Raw genomic sequence first — 18781 nt, 5'->3', positions numbered from 1 at the left:
GCGTTAATATATGATATTTATTTTTCTCTTGCTGGCTTACTTCACTCTGTATGACAGACTCTAGGTCCATCCACATCTCTAAAAATGACCCAATTTTGTTCATTTTTTATGGCTGAGTAATATTCCATTGTATATACGTATCACACCTTAACTCCAGATGGATTAAAGACCTAAATGTAAGACCGGACACTATAAAACCCTTAGAGGAAAACATAGGAAAAACACTCTTTGACATAAACCACAGCAAGATCTTTTTTCACCCACCTCCTAGAGTAATGAAAATAAAAACAAAAATAAACAAATGGGACCTAATTAAACTTAAAAGCTTTTGCACAGCAAAGGAAACCATAAACAAGACGAAAAGACAACCCTCATAATGGGAGAAAATATTTGCAAATGAAGCAACGGACAAAGGATTAATCTCCAAAACATACAAACAGCTCATGGAGCTCAATATCAAAAAAACAAAAAATCCAATTAAAAAATGGGCAGAAGACCTAAATAGACATTTCACCAAAGAAGACATACAGAGGGCCAAGAGGCACTTGAAAAGATGTTCAACGTCACTGATTATTAGAGAAATGCAAATCAAAACTACAATGACGTATCGCCTCACACTGGTCAGAATGGCAATCATCAAAAAATCTACAAACAATAAATGCTGGAGAGGCTGTGGAGGCAAGGGAACCCTTTTGCACCATTGGTGGGAATGCTGATACAGCCACCATGGAGAACAGTATGGAGGTTTCTTAAAAAACTAAAAATAAAACTACCATATAACCCAGCAATCCCACCACTGGGCATATACCCTGAGAAAAATGTAATTCAAAAGGACACATGTACCCCAATGTTCATTGCAGCACTATTTACAATAGCCAGGAGATGGAAACAACCTAAATGTCCAACGATAGATGAATGGATCATCTTTGCTCTTGAGTTCTTCACCTCTGCTGTATCTCTATGGTAGAAACACTGTATAACGGCAGCTACTGCAATCTCTTCCCAGCCCCAGTTTCTTTTTTTTCTTTTTCACTAATTTTTATTGGAGTATAGTTGATTTACATTGTGTTAGTCTCAGGTGTACAGCAAAGTGATTTGGTTATACATATACATATATCCACTCTTTTTTAGATTCTTTTCCCATACAGGTCATTACAGAGTATTGAGTAGAGTTCCCTGTGCTCTACAGTAGGTCCTTAATAGTTATCTATTTTATGTATAGTAGTGTGTATATGTCCATCCCAATCTCCCAATTTATCCCTCCCCACCCTTTCCCCCCAGTAACCATAAGTTTGTTTTCTACATCTGTAATTCTATTTGTTTTGTAAATAAGTTCATTTGTACCATTTTTTAGATTCCACATATAAACGATATCCGGCCCCAGTTTCAATGGTGTCTCATTGGTAGCCCCAAATTGGCCAAGATGGGAATACTTACACCACAGAAATAGGCAAATGCTACATACCAGGTAGAGTTGTTTTTGCTGGTTGTTAAACTTTAGGCAGTGTACCTCTGGCAGAGGGGGTGGGCTGGAGAGGGGGAACTTGAGGAGGGCAGAAGTAGACTGATCCACGGATATTTTTGAGGCAGACACTTCCTGATGGCTTGGATGTGGTGGGGAGGGAAATGGAGAACTCGAGGGTGACGCCTTGATATTTGGCTTGAGTGGCTAGGTAGATGGTGGTGCCATTTACCGAGATGGTGGGCTGAAGAGGCTTGGGGGCTGTGGAAGGCTCAGCAGCAGATGGACCCGAGGCTCTGGGGCTCAGGGAGGCCCCGCTGGGCGACAGGTGCACGTAGAGCTGAGACCGTATGGCCCCTGCCCCAGAGAAGCCAGATGGTCCACTGCATGGGGTGTCTGGTCCAAAGGCCCGGTTTTGCTGGGCAAAGAGCCACCATCCTCCCTCTGCTCCCCATGCCACCCCCCTGGAGCGTGGGGTCAGGGATACTGACAGGTGAGCCAAATGGCTGTTTCTGCCCATCTATTTCCTCCTCCCGTTCTTCCCATGCTTTGCAAGGGTCACTCCACCTGGGCTGGACCTCTGGGGTTTCCCTTCAGGCTTGCTCCATCTCCAGAAAGGCTTCATATTTATACCTTTCTCACCCAGCCCTGGCTTCCAGCTTTTCTTAAGAAAACTTGCTGTCTGAGTGCCCCCGAGCCCCCTCAGGACTGCCACCTGCTGGCCAGCGTTCACTGCTGACTGCAGGTTTTGTGGCTTATGAGACACGTTTGGGAGAGGCAGCTTTAGCCTAAAGGGATGATTCAGATGGGAATTTATGGTCTGTAGGAGTGTCCTGGGGCTGCTGTAACAAAGAACCACAAACTGGGAGGGGCTTAACATGACAAAAAATGATTCTCTCGCAATTGGAGACCAGAAGCCTGAAATCAAGGTGTCAGCAGGGCGAGCTGTCTTCGAAGGCTCTGGGGAAGAGTCTTTCCTTGCTGCTTCCAGCTTCTGGGGTCCCAAGTGTTACTTGATTTGTGGCTGCATCACTCCCTTCCCTGCCTCTGACTTCACGAGGCCCTTTTCTCTGCGCCTCTGTGTCTTCTCCTTTTTGGTCTCTATAAGGACACTGGTCATTGGATTCAGGGCTCACTCTAATCCAGGGTGATCTTGTCTCAAGGTCCTTAGCTCATTCTTCTGCAAAGATCCTTATACCAAGTCAGGTCTCATTCTGAGGTTCGGAATGGACATCTCTTTTGGGGGGCCCACTATTCACCCCACTACATGTCTCATGGTGGACCTGTGAGGTAGGTGGGCCCTCTGATGTCCCCCTGATCACACCTTCCCCTTGGGCCAGGCCTACAAACGGTCTTGCCTTCCCCCATGGCCTTGGGAGAGCGCACCATCACAGAATTTGGACGCATTGCAGGGCTTTTTCTCTCGCCAAATTTAAGCTCATTTTCTTCCCTCTGCTGCTGCTGCTGCTGATTTTATCTGCCCAGCGCCCCTACCAGGATTGTCTGTCCAGACCCCTGGTTGTTAAACATGAGCCCTGACTGCTCATGCCCTGGGACGGGGGGTCAGGGCACCCTCCCCATCCTACAGGGATCAGGCCTTATTAAAGTCCTGGAGCCCCAATTTGGACACAGTCATCAGAAGTGATCAAAGGATGGGGGAATGATTAAAGGGCGGGGGACAGATGATTTAAGCTGAGAAAGAGAAGGCCAAGGAGCAACTGGATTGTCTTCGAGTTTGGAGGAGGTAATTATTATTTGAAGGGTGGTGCCCAGCTGTTTCCCATCTCCTCTGAGGACAGAAAAAAAGAGGAAATAAATGATGTACAATTAGAGCGGTTGGTTAGATACAAGGGTGAACTTCCTGGCTGAGAGTGTGGCCAAGTGCCGGGGTCGGTTTCCTGAGGGAACATGGGGGAATCTCCTTACCTGGAGGTGTCTAGGCCTGGCAACGGCAGCCTCAGTGGTTAAGTGAAGGGGGGCCAGAGGCAGGCAGGGGGATGGACTGGATGGGGTCTGGAGCACAGTCGTGCCAACATTCTGGCCTCGGAGGTCCGCTCCCTCCTGCCATTGTCCTCTGGGTTCCCATAGGGGAGCATTTTGGTGAGGCATGCACCCTGGCTGGGCTCCCTAAGGAGATAAGCTGAAGTATGTTTAGCTCCACTGTGAATGGAAGTGAATAATGCACAATAAGCTGAACCTATTCGAATCTGGTAGAACTCCAAGCCAGCTCCCTGGGAGAACAATCGCATGGGTGTGTCTACACTCACCAGGTGCTTTTTATAAAAACACTGGAGAATAATGCTGTGGCCCAGGCTGGATGCTGCCCTGTCTCTGAGACCCAGCATCTTCCCAGGGGGTTATGGCATTAGGCTGTTTCTTAGAGGCAGTGGACCACCAAACCCCCAAATACTGGGTGGGCAGGTGGCCAGAAGATTAGACTATCGGGTGGGCCCAGGTGCTGGTTTTCAGACAAGAAATGCCCCGGGCTGGTGTGGAAGCCACCAGGGGTGCTATTAATGACAGTGGCGACTCCATTTCTGAAACCCCAGCTCCCAGGCAGAGGGTGTGTGCACATCTGAAATGTCTGTGGTTTTGCAGTTCCTTGTCCACAAACTCACTTGGTTGAAAATAGTTCAGAATATCCAAAGCATGGGGGAGGGAGAGACTGCTTTTCTTAAAAAGGAAGGACTCGATTTCATCAACTTAAAAAATCTCGTGCCCAGCGCATTGCACTCTCCGCAAGAGGCCCTGAATAACCGGGATGGCGGTCAGGGCTCAGCATCCCCTGCGCATTTGGGATCTTTCAGAACTGGGGGCGTGGGGGCTGGGAGGGCACTGACCAGTCTGAGACCCAGGACGAGCTCTCGGGCACTCGCATGCCACCCGGAGGGCACCGTATTGCCGAATTGCCCACCAGCTCAGAGAGCGTCTTTCCCTGCTGTTCTCACACAGGCCCCCCGACTTGGGGCAGAGGCCCTGGGTCTAAGGAAATGGGAGGATAGGCAGGAGTGCCTAACTGGCTGGGGGGATTGGAAGAGACACCCCACCCCCATTGTTGGTGCCAGATCTGGAGGGCCCTTCCTGGCTGCTCTTCAAGTTCCAGCCCATCCTTTTGTCCCCAGCCCTTGGGACCTGCCTGCCTTGTAGGTAATAGGGCTTAATCAACGTTTGTCGAATGTACGGAGAAGGGTAGAAATTAACTGCCCAGGAGGGCAAGGCCAGGCCTGGGGTGTGGGCCAGATGGGGCCGAGCCTCACCGGCAGTCCCCTTGCTCCCCGTCCCCTCCCCCAACTCCTCCCTTCAGATACTTTGAAATATCTGCGCCTTACCAGGGAGAACACGGGGTCTACGCTCTGCCTTCAGGAAGCCCCTTGTTGTGCAGCGTTGGAGTGGCACGTGTCCCTGGCCGTTCTGACAAGGGTGTTCCGTCCCTGCCCCGCGTCTCCGGTGGGCCAGCGCCTTTTCTGACACCATCCCCGAGGGTGCAGCAGCGACCTCGGGGGCGGTGGGCTGGGGGTAGGGAGCAGCTGGAGAGGTGCCCCGAGAGGGTGGGATTTGGCGCCCCCCTCCCCGCCCCGGGTCACGTGACTGGCGCTCGCCCCTCGGCTCTTGGCCAACAGGCTGGGCTCCTGCCGGCCGCCAGTCCGAGCGCTTAACCCTTGGAGGCGCTGCGCGCGGGAAGGCGGCGGCGAACTTTGTTTGGCTGCGTAAATAAAACCTCCCGCAGAAGGAACCCTGCGCCCCAGGGAAGGGGAGGAATCTCTTCCCCGCTCGGCGCCGCCCCCGCGCCGCCGCCCGACCTCCACATCCGCCCACATCTGGCCGCAGCGGGGCGTCGGGGGGGGGAGGGCGCCGGGGCCGCGTCCGTCGTCGTCCCCTGGGCGCGGGCCAGGCGGGGAGAAGGGGGGCTCTCGGGTCGGGCGCCCGGGACTCGGCCTGTCCCCGCGGCGGCCGCTCGGGTCCCAGCCCCCCAGGCCCAACCTTGACAGGCGGGCGGAGCAGCCAGTGCGAGAAGTGGAGGCCGGGCCGCGGGTGCGGGAACCTGATCCGCCCGGGAGGCGGGGGCGGGGCGGGGCGGCGGCGCGGGGAGCAGGGAGCGCCGGCGCCCGCCCGCCTCCCCCATTCATTCAGCCGAGCCCGGGGGCCGAGGGGCTCCGGCGGCCAGCTCTGCACGGCGGGAGCGCGGGCGCGGCCCCCCAGCCAGCGCGCAGGGCCCGTGCCGGCCAGGGCGCTTCCTCGCCGCCGCCCTCCGCGCGTCGCGCCGCCCGCGAGCCACCATGTCCGACCCCGCGGTCAACGCGCAGCTGGACGGGATCATTTCGGACTTCGAAGGTGGGTGCCGGCTGGCCACCGCGCCGCGGGCGTGCTCGGGGGCCCCTCGGGGCGGACCTCAGGCGAGACGGGGGCGCGGACGGGGAGGGAGGACCCCGATGGGGCGCCCTCCCGCCGCGCTCCCCGCCCCGCGCCCGCGTCGCCTCCGTGGAGCACCCCGTTAGGGGGACGCGGGGACCGCGCGCCCTCGCTGGCCCCTGCGCTCGCCCTGCGCGCTGCCGCCGGGTTTCCTTCCTTTTATTGTTGTTTGTGTTTGCCGAGCGACGACAGTCTCCTCGAGGGCTCGCGGGGCTTCCTCAAAAGGCCCTGGCGCGCAGTTTCCCTCTCAGCTGTCGCTCAGTCGGCTCCCTCCCGCGCTCCCCGTCGGCCTCGCGGCCCTGGCCCTGCGGCGGGTTGGGGGAGTTCGCTACCCGCCCCCGCGTCCCGCCCGCAGGACAGCCCCCTCCCCCACACCAGTTTCGGAGCCGGGGCTGAGACGAATCCGGGCTGGGCAGGGACCCCAGTGGACACGGCCCAGGCCGCGGCGAGTGTAGAGGGGGGCGTCCCATCGGCCCCCATCCGGGCCTGGGGACATCCTCCTCGTCCTCCCGGAGTCCGGCTGTGGGGGGAGGAGGGGCCTGCTTGCCGGTTGGGAGCGCGTTTTGGTCCCCTCCCCCCTCCGGGGTTTACAAAGTGTTGAGAGACTTGGGGGGCTTCTCCCGCCGGATGCGGTAGGGCATCCCGGTCCTGGGCTCGTGTGTGTGGCTTTCGTGCGTCCTCGTGACTGCCTGTGGCTCTGCGTCCTGCGTCTTGGGGAGTAAATAAAGCGGTCGGAAGGGAAGCTCACACAATAGTCTCCAGCACTTAGGGGCCGGATTTCTGAGGGGCGGGTCTGCCTCTGCTGGGATCTGGAGCCCCCGCCCCTCGGAGGGGCTCCCAGGCAGCCTTGGGCAGAGCCCTCTGGTGGACCTGGCCTTGGGAAGGCTGGGTTGAAAGGAGTTAACAGACGTCCAGGTGCCAGGCCTTGCGGGGAGGTCCCCCTCCCCCAAGGGCAGAATCAGTACTGGGATCTGGGGGTCCAGAGCCCAGCCGTGCACGTGGCCCACCGGAGGTCAGCCCCATCTGCGGGGGGCACTTCTCCGGGACCAGAGCCTGGCTGGGCCCCAAGCAGAGCCCCAGAGGCGGTGATTCTGGGCTGGGCCTGGACTGGCTTAGCAGGGGGTGGAGAGACAGGAGGGGGTGGGGTCCAGTGGCCGGCTTGCCCTGTGCGAGGGATGGGTCTGCTGGGGGCTGGCTCTGTGGTTGGAGCACTTTTCCGACTCTGACACTGAGCACTGAAAAAGGGGAGTGTGGGTCTGAAGAGCTGTGGTGGCTTGTACCCCAACATCGGGACCTCTTGGGGCGCATGCTCATACCCAGCATGCTCCCCGAGTCTCCTTCCTTCTGTTTGGCCTTCTGCTTGCCCCCAGCAGCCCTCCCGCAGCTCCTCAGGGGCCTTTCATCTCCTGAGTGTCCGAGCGGGAGAACTGGCCCATCTGGAGACTGCTGCCGCCTTCAGGTTCCGCGCTGTGTGTACTTTTCTCCTGTGGCCTGTGGGAGTTAGCTTGGCTTGCAGTCCCTGACCTGGAAGCAGAGCTTTCTGGGGTTTCTGGGGATGCGATGGGAGCCCTGAGGCAGGATGGGGAGGAGGAGGTTTGGGGGTTGTGTGGTCTGTCACAGTTCGTGCCACGTAGGTAGTTAGTGCCCCTCCCTCCCGGCCCCGCGCGCGACTCCATCCTCACCCCGAAGTGCGCCATCTGGATACGTTGGTGGCCTCTGAGGCTGCTTCCCAGGCGGCTTCTCGAGGCTGTCATTTAGTTGGAGACAATGGCCTCATTGAGACTGTCCTGATGCAGCAGTTGGCAACCCTGTGCCTTCAGGGGGAGATTTCTCACTCTTGGGGAGCGCGGCCTCGGACCCCCCCCCCCCGTTCCCTGTGTGTCAGCCTCTCCATTGTGTGCCCTGGAGAGCCGTTGTGCTCTGAAGACAGGAGAGTTAGAACCCCCCAGTGCACCTGGGTGGGTGTGTGTGGGGGGCTCTGCACGGCCAGCTTGGGGACCAGAAAGGCGGCCTCCCTAAGAGCCCCAGAAACTTGGAGTGGAGTTGGGTTTTGGGGCTGATAGCCTCGAACAGAGAGACGTGGGAAGGAGCGATCAGGGAAGGAGGAGAGTGTCTGACCCAGAGCAGCAGTGGGTGATACAGGCTGGCAGAGCCAGGGCAGAGGAAGGTCGTGTGGAGGAGACACAGTCTGACTGCAGTGGCAGGAGGAGCGCGTTCAGGCAGCGACAGAAGCGGGGGAGGCCGGAATGAGCCGGTCCGTTAGGACTGGGGCATAGAGAGGGGCCAGGCTGCCACGGTTGGACAGCAAGGCCACGGAGGCCCAGGTGTGCCCACCCGCCGGGAGCCCGGACCGTCCTGGGGAGGCAGCTGCAGTGGCTGAGCTCGGAGCCGGAGAAGTGCTGGTCTGTTTCTGTGGGGCCAGTGGGGGGCCTCGGCCCGGGCTGCCCACTCAGCGTCTCAGTTTCCGCAAGGTAGGGTCAAAGTCCCGGTAGTTCCTGAGGCTGGCGGACCTGGCCCCATCTCGAAGCACGTGTCGATGGCCGAAGGATGGAGGCCCCAGGGGCCACCATCAAAGCCGGGCGAGTTCTGAGCCACGGCGTTGCTGGGGGTGACTGTAAGTCTGAGCAGACTGGAGTCCTGCAGCGGGGGTCGACGGGCTCTGATGGGGTGTTTCCTGGAGGTTTGGGGCGATGGCAGTGTCCAGGCCAGAGCAGCATGCCCTTCAGGGCAGACAGATAGCTGCCCCAGGTGGATATGCGTGTGGGGGGGTATGGAGCGGGCACCCACAGTTAAATTCTGCTGATGCCCCGCATCCCGGGCACATCCGCCCCTTTCCCTGAGGAACGCTCTTCTCTTTTCATCCTGTTATTCCTGCCAGTCCCGTTCCCCACCCTGGAGAATTGAGGGCGAGATCCTTAAGCTTCATCACATCACCGAGGTGGCATGGGGATTCAGCCTGTCTTCTCTTTTGGACACGTCTGTGGATTCAGGTCTTCCGGGGGACTGAGAGGGTGGCAGTGTCCTCCATGGATGCAAACCTCCCACACTGGTCTTTGCTCTCCCTCTAAGGAGGATCTCAGGGCTCCGTGGAGACCCTCATGTAGGGACAAGAAAAGTATTTTGTGTTTTGCTGATGCGATTTTTTTTCAGAGAGTCTCATTTTCCACTTTCCCCTGTTTGAAGATGGGCCTCAGGTGGCTTCCGCGCCCGTCACTCCCTGGGTGATGGGGTGGCCCGAGCGGTGACGTAGTCCCCTATCCGGCTGCCAGGCACAGGGCAGTCGAACGGCGTGTTCTCTAGTGAACACAGGCCAAATCTGCTATCGCAAACGCTATTACAACTCTGGTCTTTGTGTAACAAAAGCCCTTCCAAGTGCCAGCTGTTGGCCTACTTTCCCTAGCAGTGTTTGCTGTAACCAGATTTGCACACGGAGAAAGAATCCTAAAAGTCCTTGATGTTGGTTGAAACACAGTCTGGCCCAGGACCCAGGAGCTCCAGACCCAGAGCCTTGTTCTCCCGCCTAGAGGACACGTCTGCCCTTCTGAACCCTCTGCCGTCCCCTCGAGGACCCTGCCAGCCAGGTCCTGGAGCCCAAGCAGGCCCTAGGCCCCAGAGCATGAGAACGGGCAGAGGGCAGGGAGAGGGTCTTCTGGGGAGACGAGACCATGCAGATGCACCTGCTTGTCTGGGAGTCCAGACACCTCCTGGACAAGGGCTCCCTCGATGGCTGGATTCAGGTGCCCGTTTCCTCCCAGGAGGACAAGGCCTAGCTTTGTGACAGGTGCAGATCTGCCCCTAATTAATGCCAGTTGGCCTCTTGAGGGATGAGTCCTGCTTTTCAGCAAGACTCAAGGCCTCTTGTGAATTCAGCCTCCCGCAGTTCTCATCTGGTGGCAGGAGACAGGAACTATGGTGGCGTGAGTTTACTTGGTGGACCAGAGAAGCCGGCCTTGCCGGCATTCTGCTGGACTCTTGAGGGATGAGTCCTGCTTTTCAGCTACAAGGGGACGGCTCTCTGACGGGTCTGACCACCACCGACTTCGTTGGCCTGCTGCTCTTGTGTCCCGGGCCCGGGCCCTGGCTCACCCACCGTCCTGATTGTGAGGCAGAGGGCGGACACACACGTGCCAGGTGGCAGAAGCGTCCCCGTCATCGGCTGGGCTGAGGGTCAGACGTGGGCCAGGGAGGTGGGTTGAGCAGGGAGGGACACCCTGTGCTGTGGGGCGTCGGTCTGGAAAGGCTTTCTGGAGGACATGGATATCTAGGAAGGTTTTTTTTTTGTCTGTTTGTTTGTTTTTGGTTGTGCTGCATGGCTTGTGGAATCTTAGTTCCCGACCAGGGTTCGAACCTGGGCCCTCGGCAGTGGAAGCGTGGAGTCTCAACTGCTGGACCGCCAGGGAAGTCCATGTAGGAAGGTTTGAAAGAGACAAGTGGGCAGAGTTTGCATCCAAAGGGAGAGGGCCTTTGGGGGAAGTGATGGGTAGGGCAGCTGGGAGCCCCGCGCGGTGTAATGCTTAGGAGGGCAGGCTCACTCTGCCATTGGACAGCTGGGTGGTGGAGGTTGTCTTGGCCCCTGAGCCTCAGTTTCCCCTTCCGTTGAATGGGGTCATAAATACCGCTGTCCGGGGGTCGTCTTGGGGAGATAGCCGGCAGCCTGAGCCTGGTGCCTGCTCCAGGAGCAGAGCTTGAGGTGGGGGGTCAGGTATTTGCAAGAAATGGGTGGGCGTGGATGCCTAAATGCAGGAATCTGGGTGACCAAAGGGAGGGGTTCAGAGGCCACCAGCAAGGGTCTCCCTGAGTGGTGATGGGGCGGTGAGTGAGACTGTGTAGCATGGTCAGCACAGCAGATTCGGAGCCTGCCTAGGGGTCCCCCTGAGTCCAGCAAATACTTGGGCTGCCGGCCAGCGTGGGAGCCCTGGCCCCGGCCCGGTGGACATCCCATCACGCTCTTTCACTGTCAGAGCTCGGAGGCTTGGGTCAGGTGGGCTGCAGGGTTCCTTCATCGGGGAGGTCATTCCAGTCTCCTCTGCATCCCCCCATCCCAGAGCGCCCCAGATGGGTGGACCAAGGGCCCGTCCTACAGACAGCGACACAAGCGTACGCTGGACGACCTGACTTTGAAGACAGTGGGGTCTGGCTGCCTGCCCGTGGCTCTGCTGGCTGCCAGCCTTCCTGAAAGGGAGTCGTAACTGGGAGCTGGTTGTGTTGCAGACCAGGAGCTAGGAGGATGATCCCATGTGGGGCCAGTGGGGAGAGCCAGCGCTCAGAGGCCAGAGCTTTGTGCCTCGAGCTCGCCCCTGGGGGCTGGTTAGGTCTGCACCCCTGCGCCCGCTGAGGCTGAGGGCTGGGGGGAGGGTGCCTGGGCACGGGCTGGGGCCTCTGTGCCTGGAGGAATGAGCCCACCAGGGTGTGAGCCCCCAGGCTCAGTGGCAGCCACGGCCAGCACCGTGCCCAGCATGTGGTGGATACTTGCTCAGGCCACGTTTCTGGGCGAGGCTGTCCTGCTGGTGGAAGCAGTGGCCTGGCAGCCCGTTCGTGATGGGACGTTGCCAAGGAAGTACTAACGTGCAGGTGGCATGCTTGCCCTGCAGGGGCCGGGGACTTCGCAGCTTGGTGGCTGTGGCCTTGGCATGCCCCTCAGGGGTGCTGCGGCCCTCAACCTGGCGCTGCTGAGCAGAACGGGGCCTCCCCTTCTCTTTTTCCTTGAATGTTCAGAGTTTGGGGGTGTTGTCACATTCCGAGATCAAGCCCCCTACCACGGTTCAGCTCAGCCATCACTATTATTGCACACCCCCCGCCCCCCATTTCCCAGCTGAATGCCCCTCACTCGTTGTGCTGGGGGTGGGCTGGCTGCTATCGGAAGAGTCTCCTTGGGGTACAGACAGGACCACGGGGCCAGCAGCAAGGATCTGGGGGCCAGGCTCAAGGGATCCAAGGTGGCCCCCAAACCCAGGAGTCCCACCTTCCTGCCAGGCCAGGCCAGGCGCTCCCGAAGGGCAGGAACAGTGGGTGCATGCTGTAGACCCTCAAAGACCTGGTGGTGTGTGTAGAAGGGTGGGCTGGGGTAGGGGATAAGGGGTGCCAGGCTACCAGATTTATCAGAGATGAAGGCCTCAGGGGATGTCAGTTTTTTGGCTCATCCCAGAAACCCAGCCAGGAAACCAGTTCCTTTGCTTTTTCTTGACAAAGCCACTGAGGAAAAATGGTCCAACAGTGGCTATCTTTCCAAAGTTCTCTCGGTTTTTCCCAAATTTGGAGGCTGAGTTGTTATGAGACCAAACAGGCTGGAACTCCCTGGCACATGGTCCCAGAAGGCTGAGGATTTGTCATCTCTCTGGCCAAACAGACCCAGCGCTTGGCCCCTAGACACCCCCGGCGCCTGGGGCATTTCTGGCCTCCGGCTGTTTAATTTGGTCTGGACAGAGCCCGGAGGCTCCGTTCAGCCTGGACCAGGAGATGGTCTAGAAACTTCAAGTTTGTTGTCATTTTTTAAAGTGCTGCCAATGCCCAGAAATTTAGGCGAAGGGACAAGAGGATGGTGGCCTTAGAATATACCCAGCGAGCCCCCCGCCCCATAGGACAGAGCAGGGGCTGCAGGGGGGGCGGGGGAGCCCCTGGGAATAAGGCTCCAACCTGCCTCTGTCATTTTTGTGTTTGGTGTTCTTCTCTGTTGACGTTCTGTCTCATATTCCTGAGTCTCTGACAGCCCCTCCCGGGATGCTGAGCCCCCGTAGTCTCCAGCCTTCTCTACCCGCCAGGGTCTCTGGGCCAGCTGGGGAAGCCCACGTCTGCCCCAAGTTGCACAATCCAGAGAATCAAGGGACCTGACCTTGAACACGTTAGTGTGCCCTCCCCACACACAGCTTAGAGCTTCCTGTGTCCCTGTCCCCAAGAGCGGGAGCCTCTGCCTTCAAACACTGGGAGGGCCGGGTGGCATGGTGGGGGGGGGCAGGAGAGGTGACTCCCCCCCCACCTCCTGTCCATTCCACTTGTCCTCTGGCTACAGCCTCCAAGGGACCATCTGGTTGGGGATTCGATGGGTGTTCCCTGGGTACAGATGGGGGCAAGTGTACCTCCAGGGCCTCAGGAGGGTCTTGCGGGGGATGGGCCGGGGTAAGGAGTCAGGTTTGCCTTGCCTCCTGGGCCTTTATAAGACTGAGTTGGGAGTTCCTGGGTCTGGTTTTTCCCTCTCTCAAACAAGGAGAGATTGGAACTCTGAGCTTTTTGCAGCCAGTGACCAGTCTTTTTTTTTTTTTTTTTTTTTTTTTTTGCTGTACGCAGGCCTCTCACTGTTGTGGCCTCTCCCATTGCGGAGCACAGGCTCCGGACGCACAGGCTCAGCGGCCATGGCTCACGGGCCCAGCCGCTCTGTGGCATGTGGGTTCTTCCCGGACCGGGGCACGAACCCGTGTCCCCAGCATCGGCAGGCGGACTCTCAACCACTGCGCCACCAGGGAAGCCCGTGACCAGTCTTTTTTGATAGTTCTGTCTGGCTTTCTACCCCTCAAACCCACAGCCTTCCCCTGCCTTTCGAGGAGTGCTGGCTTATGGCTCTTCTGGCTGCTGGGTTTTTGACTGTCCCCTGGGGCAAGGCCTGGGGGTCCCGGGCACCTCCTTGTGGGAGGTGCTGTGGCTGAGGGTCCCCCTGAGAATGGGGAAGGAAGCCACAGGAACACAGACGGCCCCCTCTCTGCAGGAGGTCAACTGATGGAACTTTGGGGCATGAAGGGGGCGTGGTGTCCTAGGCAGAGCCGGGCAGTGCGGGCCTCGGTTCGGGCTGCCTCGCCGTGCCTCCTCCCCCGTCTCCTGCGAGATGGAGATGTTTCTGGTTCTGCCCATCAGTGGCCAGCAGTCTCTGGCTCTGCAGACTCTCCTAGGCAGAGCCTCAGCCTGGACCCTGCTGGCTCCTCCCTGGGTGCAGAAAGCCGACCCTGGGCAGGGCTATCTCTCTGGCCCTCCTTTCCACGTGGGTGGGCAGTTTCCCTGTGAGGGGTAGGCCAGGCCTCTGCCCTGAGCCCCTGGAGACTGATATTATCTACAGTAAAAGCATACCAGTTTTCCTGGCTCCATCCCAGGCCCGGAGGGGTGGCCTCCTCCGCTGTCCCCTGCCTCGTGTCCCCCATCACAAGTCAGGGGAGGAGTGCTCTGTGGAGTAGCTGGGTTTGGGTTTTTTCTTTCAGTTCAAAATGAAGTAAGTGCTGGAATCCCTCTGTCTCTGGTGGGCCAGGAGGAGGATGGCCAGGGTGGGAGAGACAGTCAGCTCATTCGTTTGTTTATTCAACAGCTATTTGTGGGCTCCAGCTAAGTGCTAGCTCTATTCTACGTTCTGGGGGTCCAGGCATGAGCCCAGGAGAGGGGTAGGTTCAGGAAGACTTCCTGGAGGAAGGGACACCCAAGCAGAGTCCTGGGTAGGAGTTCACTAGGTAGGGTCTCCAGGCAGATGGTGCTGGCTGGCTCCCGTTGCAATTTCTGTCAACTTGTAGTTTGTTTGGAAGACACTGTTACGCCCACACCTGGCACAGGTGCCCTTGGCACGGAGGTGGAAGGTGGTGGGAGGGGCCTGTGCTTTCAAGCATAGGTAGGGGCATGAAGAGGCTCCAGCCTCCATCTTTCTTCCTGGTCAGAGAGCTGGGAGGGACTTGGGTGGTGCATAATCCAGGTGGGAGAGGGGCACATGATGTATTCCTGTAGCGAGGGTGGAGTGGGTCTGGAGTGGCGAACTTTACTCCCCAGGCCTCCATCAGAAGACCTGAGAAAGGGCTACTTTGCTTTTCTGCTAAACTACAAAAGAAACCCTGGGGCCCCTTGGGGGTGAGAATGGGAAGGCCCCATTCATACCTTTGCAGGTGCAGTGCAGAGGAGAGGGGAGAGGTGGGGTTGTGTCCCCTCCCTCCCTGGTTGCTGTCCCCACCCCCGCTCCTGGCCCTGGAGGAGGAGTTTGAGGGCAGCTGGGGGAGGGGTGGGGACACTGGTGAGTGCAGAAATCTTGCCCGTGCCCTGGCTGCAGCTCCAGTGAGGTGGGCTTGGGGGGGATGGCACGGAGAGTGGCACTCAAATATTTACATCTCTCCTAATATTTACAAGATGGAGCCAGGCTCCTGCGAACAGCTGCCCTGGAGCCAGCTGGTGGGCTCCGGCCTCCCTCCTGAATTTTTATCTCTGACCCAAGTCCCAGCCCTTCCAGCTGTTCCCCCTTCTCTGACAGGTACTTCCTTTGACTGTGCTGGTTCTTGCTCTTTGTAACCGTCTCCTTATTGAGCACCTACTACATGCCAGGCCCTGGGCTGGGCACTTTGTATCAAGGGCTCTTGGTCCTCCTGGAGCTCAGCAAGGTGGACAGGTCATGCAGGTCATGGCTGGCCCGAGGCCACGCTGGAAGGCAGACCCCAGTGCACCTGCCCCCCGCCCTTGCCTGTGCCACCTCACAGGGCTGACCCTGCCTGGCTGGGATGGAAATCTCAGTCTACCTGGCAGTGGTGGGTGGCGACAGCTGTTTGTCCAGAGCCTGGGGTCTGGCAGCGGTTCCCTCCGCTCCCATCCCTGCCTCGTTGCTTTCCAGCTCCATGACCATGTTTGTGACATGGGAATCAGCGGGCCCATCTTGCAGGTGTGTGTCTGGGGCTCAGCACAGTACAGGCGCAGTGCTGTGTAGCAGGCGCTATGCAATTGTAGAGTCTGGCGTTTAGGGGGCGGGGTGGGGTTTGGAGGCAGTGCGGTGTGATGGTTCAGCATGCTGGCTCAGTTCGGCTTCACCCTTGCCCACGCTGTGATGTTGGGCTGGTCATTAGGCTCTCTGTGCCTCGGTTTCCCATCTATAAAATGGGGATGAGAGTGAAATCTCTCCATCTCCTGGAGATCATGGGAAGTGAATGAGCTAATGTAACAAAAGCCCTTAGGGTGGTGTCCAGTATGTGGTGAGCACTCAGTAAACATTGACTGTTAAAGATTCAAGGCCGGCTTCCCTGGTGGCGCAGTGGTTGAGAGTCCGCCTGCCGATGCAGGGGACGCAGGTTTGTGCCTCGGTCCGGGAAGATCCCATATGCCACGGAGCGGCTGGGCCTGTGAGCCATGGCCAGAGCCTGTGCTCCGCAACGGGAGAGGCAACAACAGCAACAAAAAGATTCAAGGCAACAAACACTTTTTAGAGACTCATAGGACATTCCAGGCAGGGCCCAAGGCCTCAGTGGAAAGTGGAACTGTCTTCGTCTGTAACAAAAAGACCACAGACTGGGGGGCTGACACAGCACGCGTTTACTTCTCTCAGTTCTGGAGGCTGGACATCCGAGATCAAGACTCTGGCAGATTCATTTCAAAGATGGCATCTTCTCACCGTGTCTGCACAGGTTGGAAGGGGAGGGAGAACTCTCAGGGGTCTCTTTTATAAGAGCGCTAATCCCATGACGAGGGCTCCACCCTCATGACCTAGTCACCCCAAAGGCCCCCACCTCCTAATTTCATCACCTTGAGGGATAGCATTCAACTTGTGAATTTGCGGGGAGCACATTCAGCGTGTAGCAGGGGCCAACATGGACGAGCTTGGCTCCTGCCCTCAGGAGGGTGACAGCCTATTGGGAGGAATGTGATGGCCATTCTAGGGAGGAGGGGGAAGCTGGCTGGAGTCTGGCTGGGGCACCGGACGCTAGCGCTGGGCCTCTCTCCTGCCTGTTTCCTGGAGCAGGTGAGTTAGTGTGGAGGCCCTGGGTGGCTTTGACCTTCTCTAAGCTGCACACACCGCAGGCCTTGGGCAGATCTGGGGGCCTTGTGACTGACATGCCCCCTCGTCACATGGGCCTTTGCCCCAGCAGAGCCCAGTATACATCCTTTGGTTTGTGACCGACCCAGGGGCTGAATGGTGGCAGCTGAGGCTGGACAAAGACCTTGGGTGCCTTAGGGGAAGGTGGGGCGGGCAGAGCTGCTGGCCAGGGATGCTTAGGGTTTCCTTCTTGTAGGATTCTCAGGAGGGGGATGGAGAGAAGGCTTGTGAGCCCACGGGAGGGCAGAGGTCCTGACCCACCTGCCCCCCCAGACATACCCTGGGGTGCCAGGCCCACCCATCCTTCCTGACAGAACCTCCAGGAGGCAGGGACAGTCTATTTTTTTATTTTTTATTTATTTATTTTTTTTGCGGTACGTGGGCCTCTCACTGTTGTGGCCTCTCCCGTTGCGGAGCACAGGCTCCAGAGCACAGGCTCAGCGGCCATGGCTCACGGGCGCAGCCGCTCCGCGGCATGTGGGATCTTCCCGGACCGGGGCACGAACCCGTGTCCCCTGCATCGGCAGGCAGACTCAACCACTGCGCCACCAGGGAAGCCCCAAGTCTATTTTTTAACAAGCTCCACAAATGATTCTGATCATCAGTTGCAGCTGAGAATGATCTGGAACCAGAACTTTAGAACCACAAAGGAATTTGGGTAACGAGTGCAAGAATATATAGAGATGTGGGCTGCGGGATGCTGCAGGAGAAAAGCCTGGAGCCGTGTCTCCATGAGCCTGCTTTAAAAATATTCATGTGTACACTCAGTGAAAAGATTGGAAGGACGTCTGCCAAACTATTGATAGTGGTTATCTGGGTAATGGGTTTATATACGTTTTCCCCTTCGTTTCTCCGTGTTTTGCAGATTTCCTGCATTGCACATACATTTTCTGTATTGCTTTTAGAGTCAGGATAAGAGCAATAGATATCAGTATTTAAAGTTCATTGTCAAAAAGAAAAACAACTTACCCAGCCCGATCTCCCACCCCAGTTTGAGAGACTCAAAGTGACTCGTCCCCTGGCTGATGGTGGCCGAGCCAGGACCCCTGGGTCCCGCTGGCTCTTCCCAGCTCTGGGTTGGGGTGCTGGGTGGAGTGAAGCTTTTGCCCAAGCACGCAGGCTGTGGGACCACCTCTGCAGGCACTGCCGGCAGCTGCATGTTCAGCTGCAGAGGAATGTGGCCAGAGCCTTGGTCCTCGACCTCGGCCCCGATGGGAGGTGGGCTGGCCGGGCCCCTCCAGCTCTGCTGAGTGTTTGGAATTGCTGGGCCTGTGTCGCAGGAGTGATGAGAGAAACTTGGAGCCGGTGGCAGACCCCAAAATGGCCCTCATGGGGTCATTCGGTGTCCCAGCTGGAAGAGACCAGGATGCTGAGGCCAGAGGGGTCAGCTGCCTGGCTCGGGTGGGGCGTAGATGGTACTCGTGACAACTCTGTGCATCGTCCGGCAGCCCCCAGCTCTGGGCTGTCTGCAGAGCCCCCCGTGCACCGCCCCCCCAGACCCTCCTACACCTAGCAGTTCTGCTGAGGACAACTTGGCCGAAATTCTCCATTTTTAGTTAAGAAAAGAATTACTCCCACCTGCAGCCCTGTTTCCTGCAGGCACTTTCTCTCTGCTGCTCCGGACCTCCCCGACCCAGGAGCTTTCAGGCTGGGGGGTTGGTTGTGTCCCTGGTGATGTAGGGAACCCGGACAGTTTCCTGGTGTGTGTATGAGGGGGGGCTTGGCCCTTTCTGCCCCATGGCCCCTGCAGCTGGTGGCTGGAAGGGCCTGGCTGTCCGGGGGCTTTGCAGGGTGGGAATCGGGGAGGTGGTGATTGGCAGCTTGGGCCCCGCGTGGCTGGCAGCCAGGTCAGAGGTCATGGGGCTGAGTTGGTGGTGCTGGGTGGTAGGGGCGGGGGTGGGTCTCTCGGAGCACTCTCTGGCACAGCGGGTTTGGAGTTTACTGTATACAGCGCTCATCTTTTCCCTCTCCCTCAGGCCAGAAGCAGAACTGAGAGGTTGTCAGTTTTGGGGCTGTGTTTCTGCGGGGGGTGGGTAGTTTACCTGTCCACCTGCAGCTGTGCAGGCCGGTGGCAGAAGGCTCCCACACTGCCTGCCCCAGAGGCCCTTCCTCTCTTGGGAAGAAAGTGTGGGGGGACCGGAGGCCGCCTTACAGGG

The 18781-nt window shown here is 58.1% G+C and overlaps 1 protein-coding gene across 3 annotated transcripts in view; it reads left to right on the top strand.

Annotated features, from left to right (window-relative positions):
• Positions 1–18781, top strand: part of SEPTIN9 (septin 9) — a 165211-nt gene that overhangs the window by 55399 nt on the left and 91031 nt on the right. The window contains exon 1 of one of the 3 annotated variants that reach the window (XM_082604004.1): positions 5580–5794. The exons of the other annotated variants lie outside the window; for them this stretch is intronic. Within the exon in view, the coding sequence (XP_082460130.1) occupies positions 5740–5794 (55 nt within the window). The 5' untranslated portion in view covers positions 5580–5739. Of the gene's footprint in view, positions 1–5579; positions 5795–18781 lie in introns of those variants that run through there. 3 annotated transcript variants of the gene reach the window in all.

The sequence above is a fragment of the Mesoplodon mirus genome (genome assembly GCF_964341445.2).
Source record: "Mesoplodon mirus genome assembly, chromosome: 18".
In the NCBI taxonomy this organism is placed as follows: Eukaryota; Metazoa; Chordata; class Mammalia; order Artiodactyla; family Ziphiidae; genus Mesoplodon; species Mesoplodon mirus.
The sequence above is the reverse complement of the archived record's forward strand: the minus strand, read 5'-3'. Positions and strand labels throughout refer to the sequence as shown.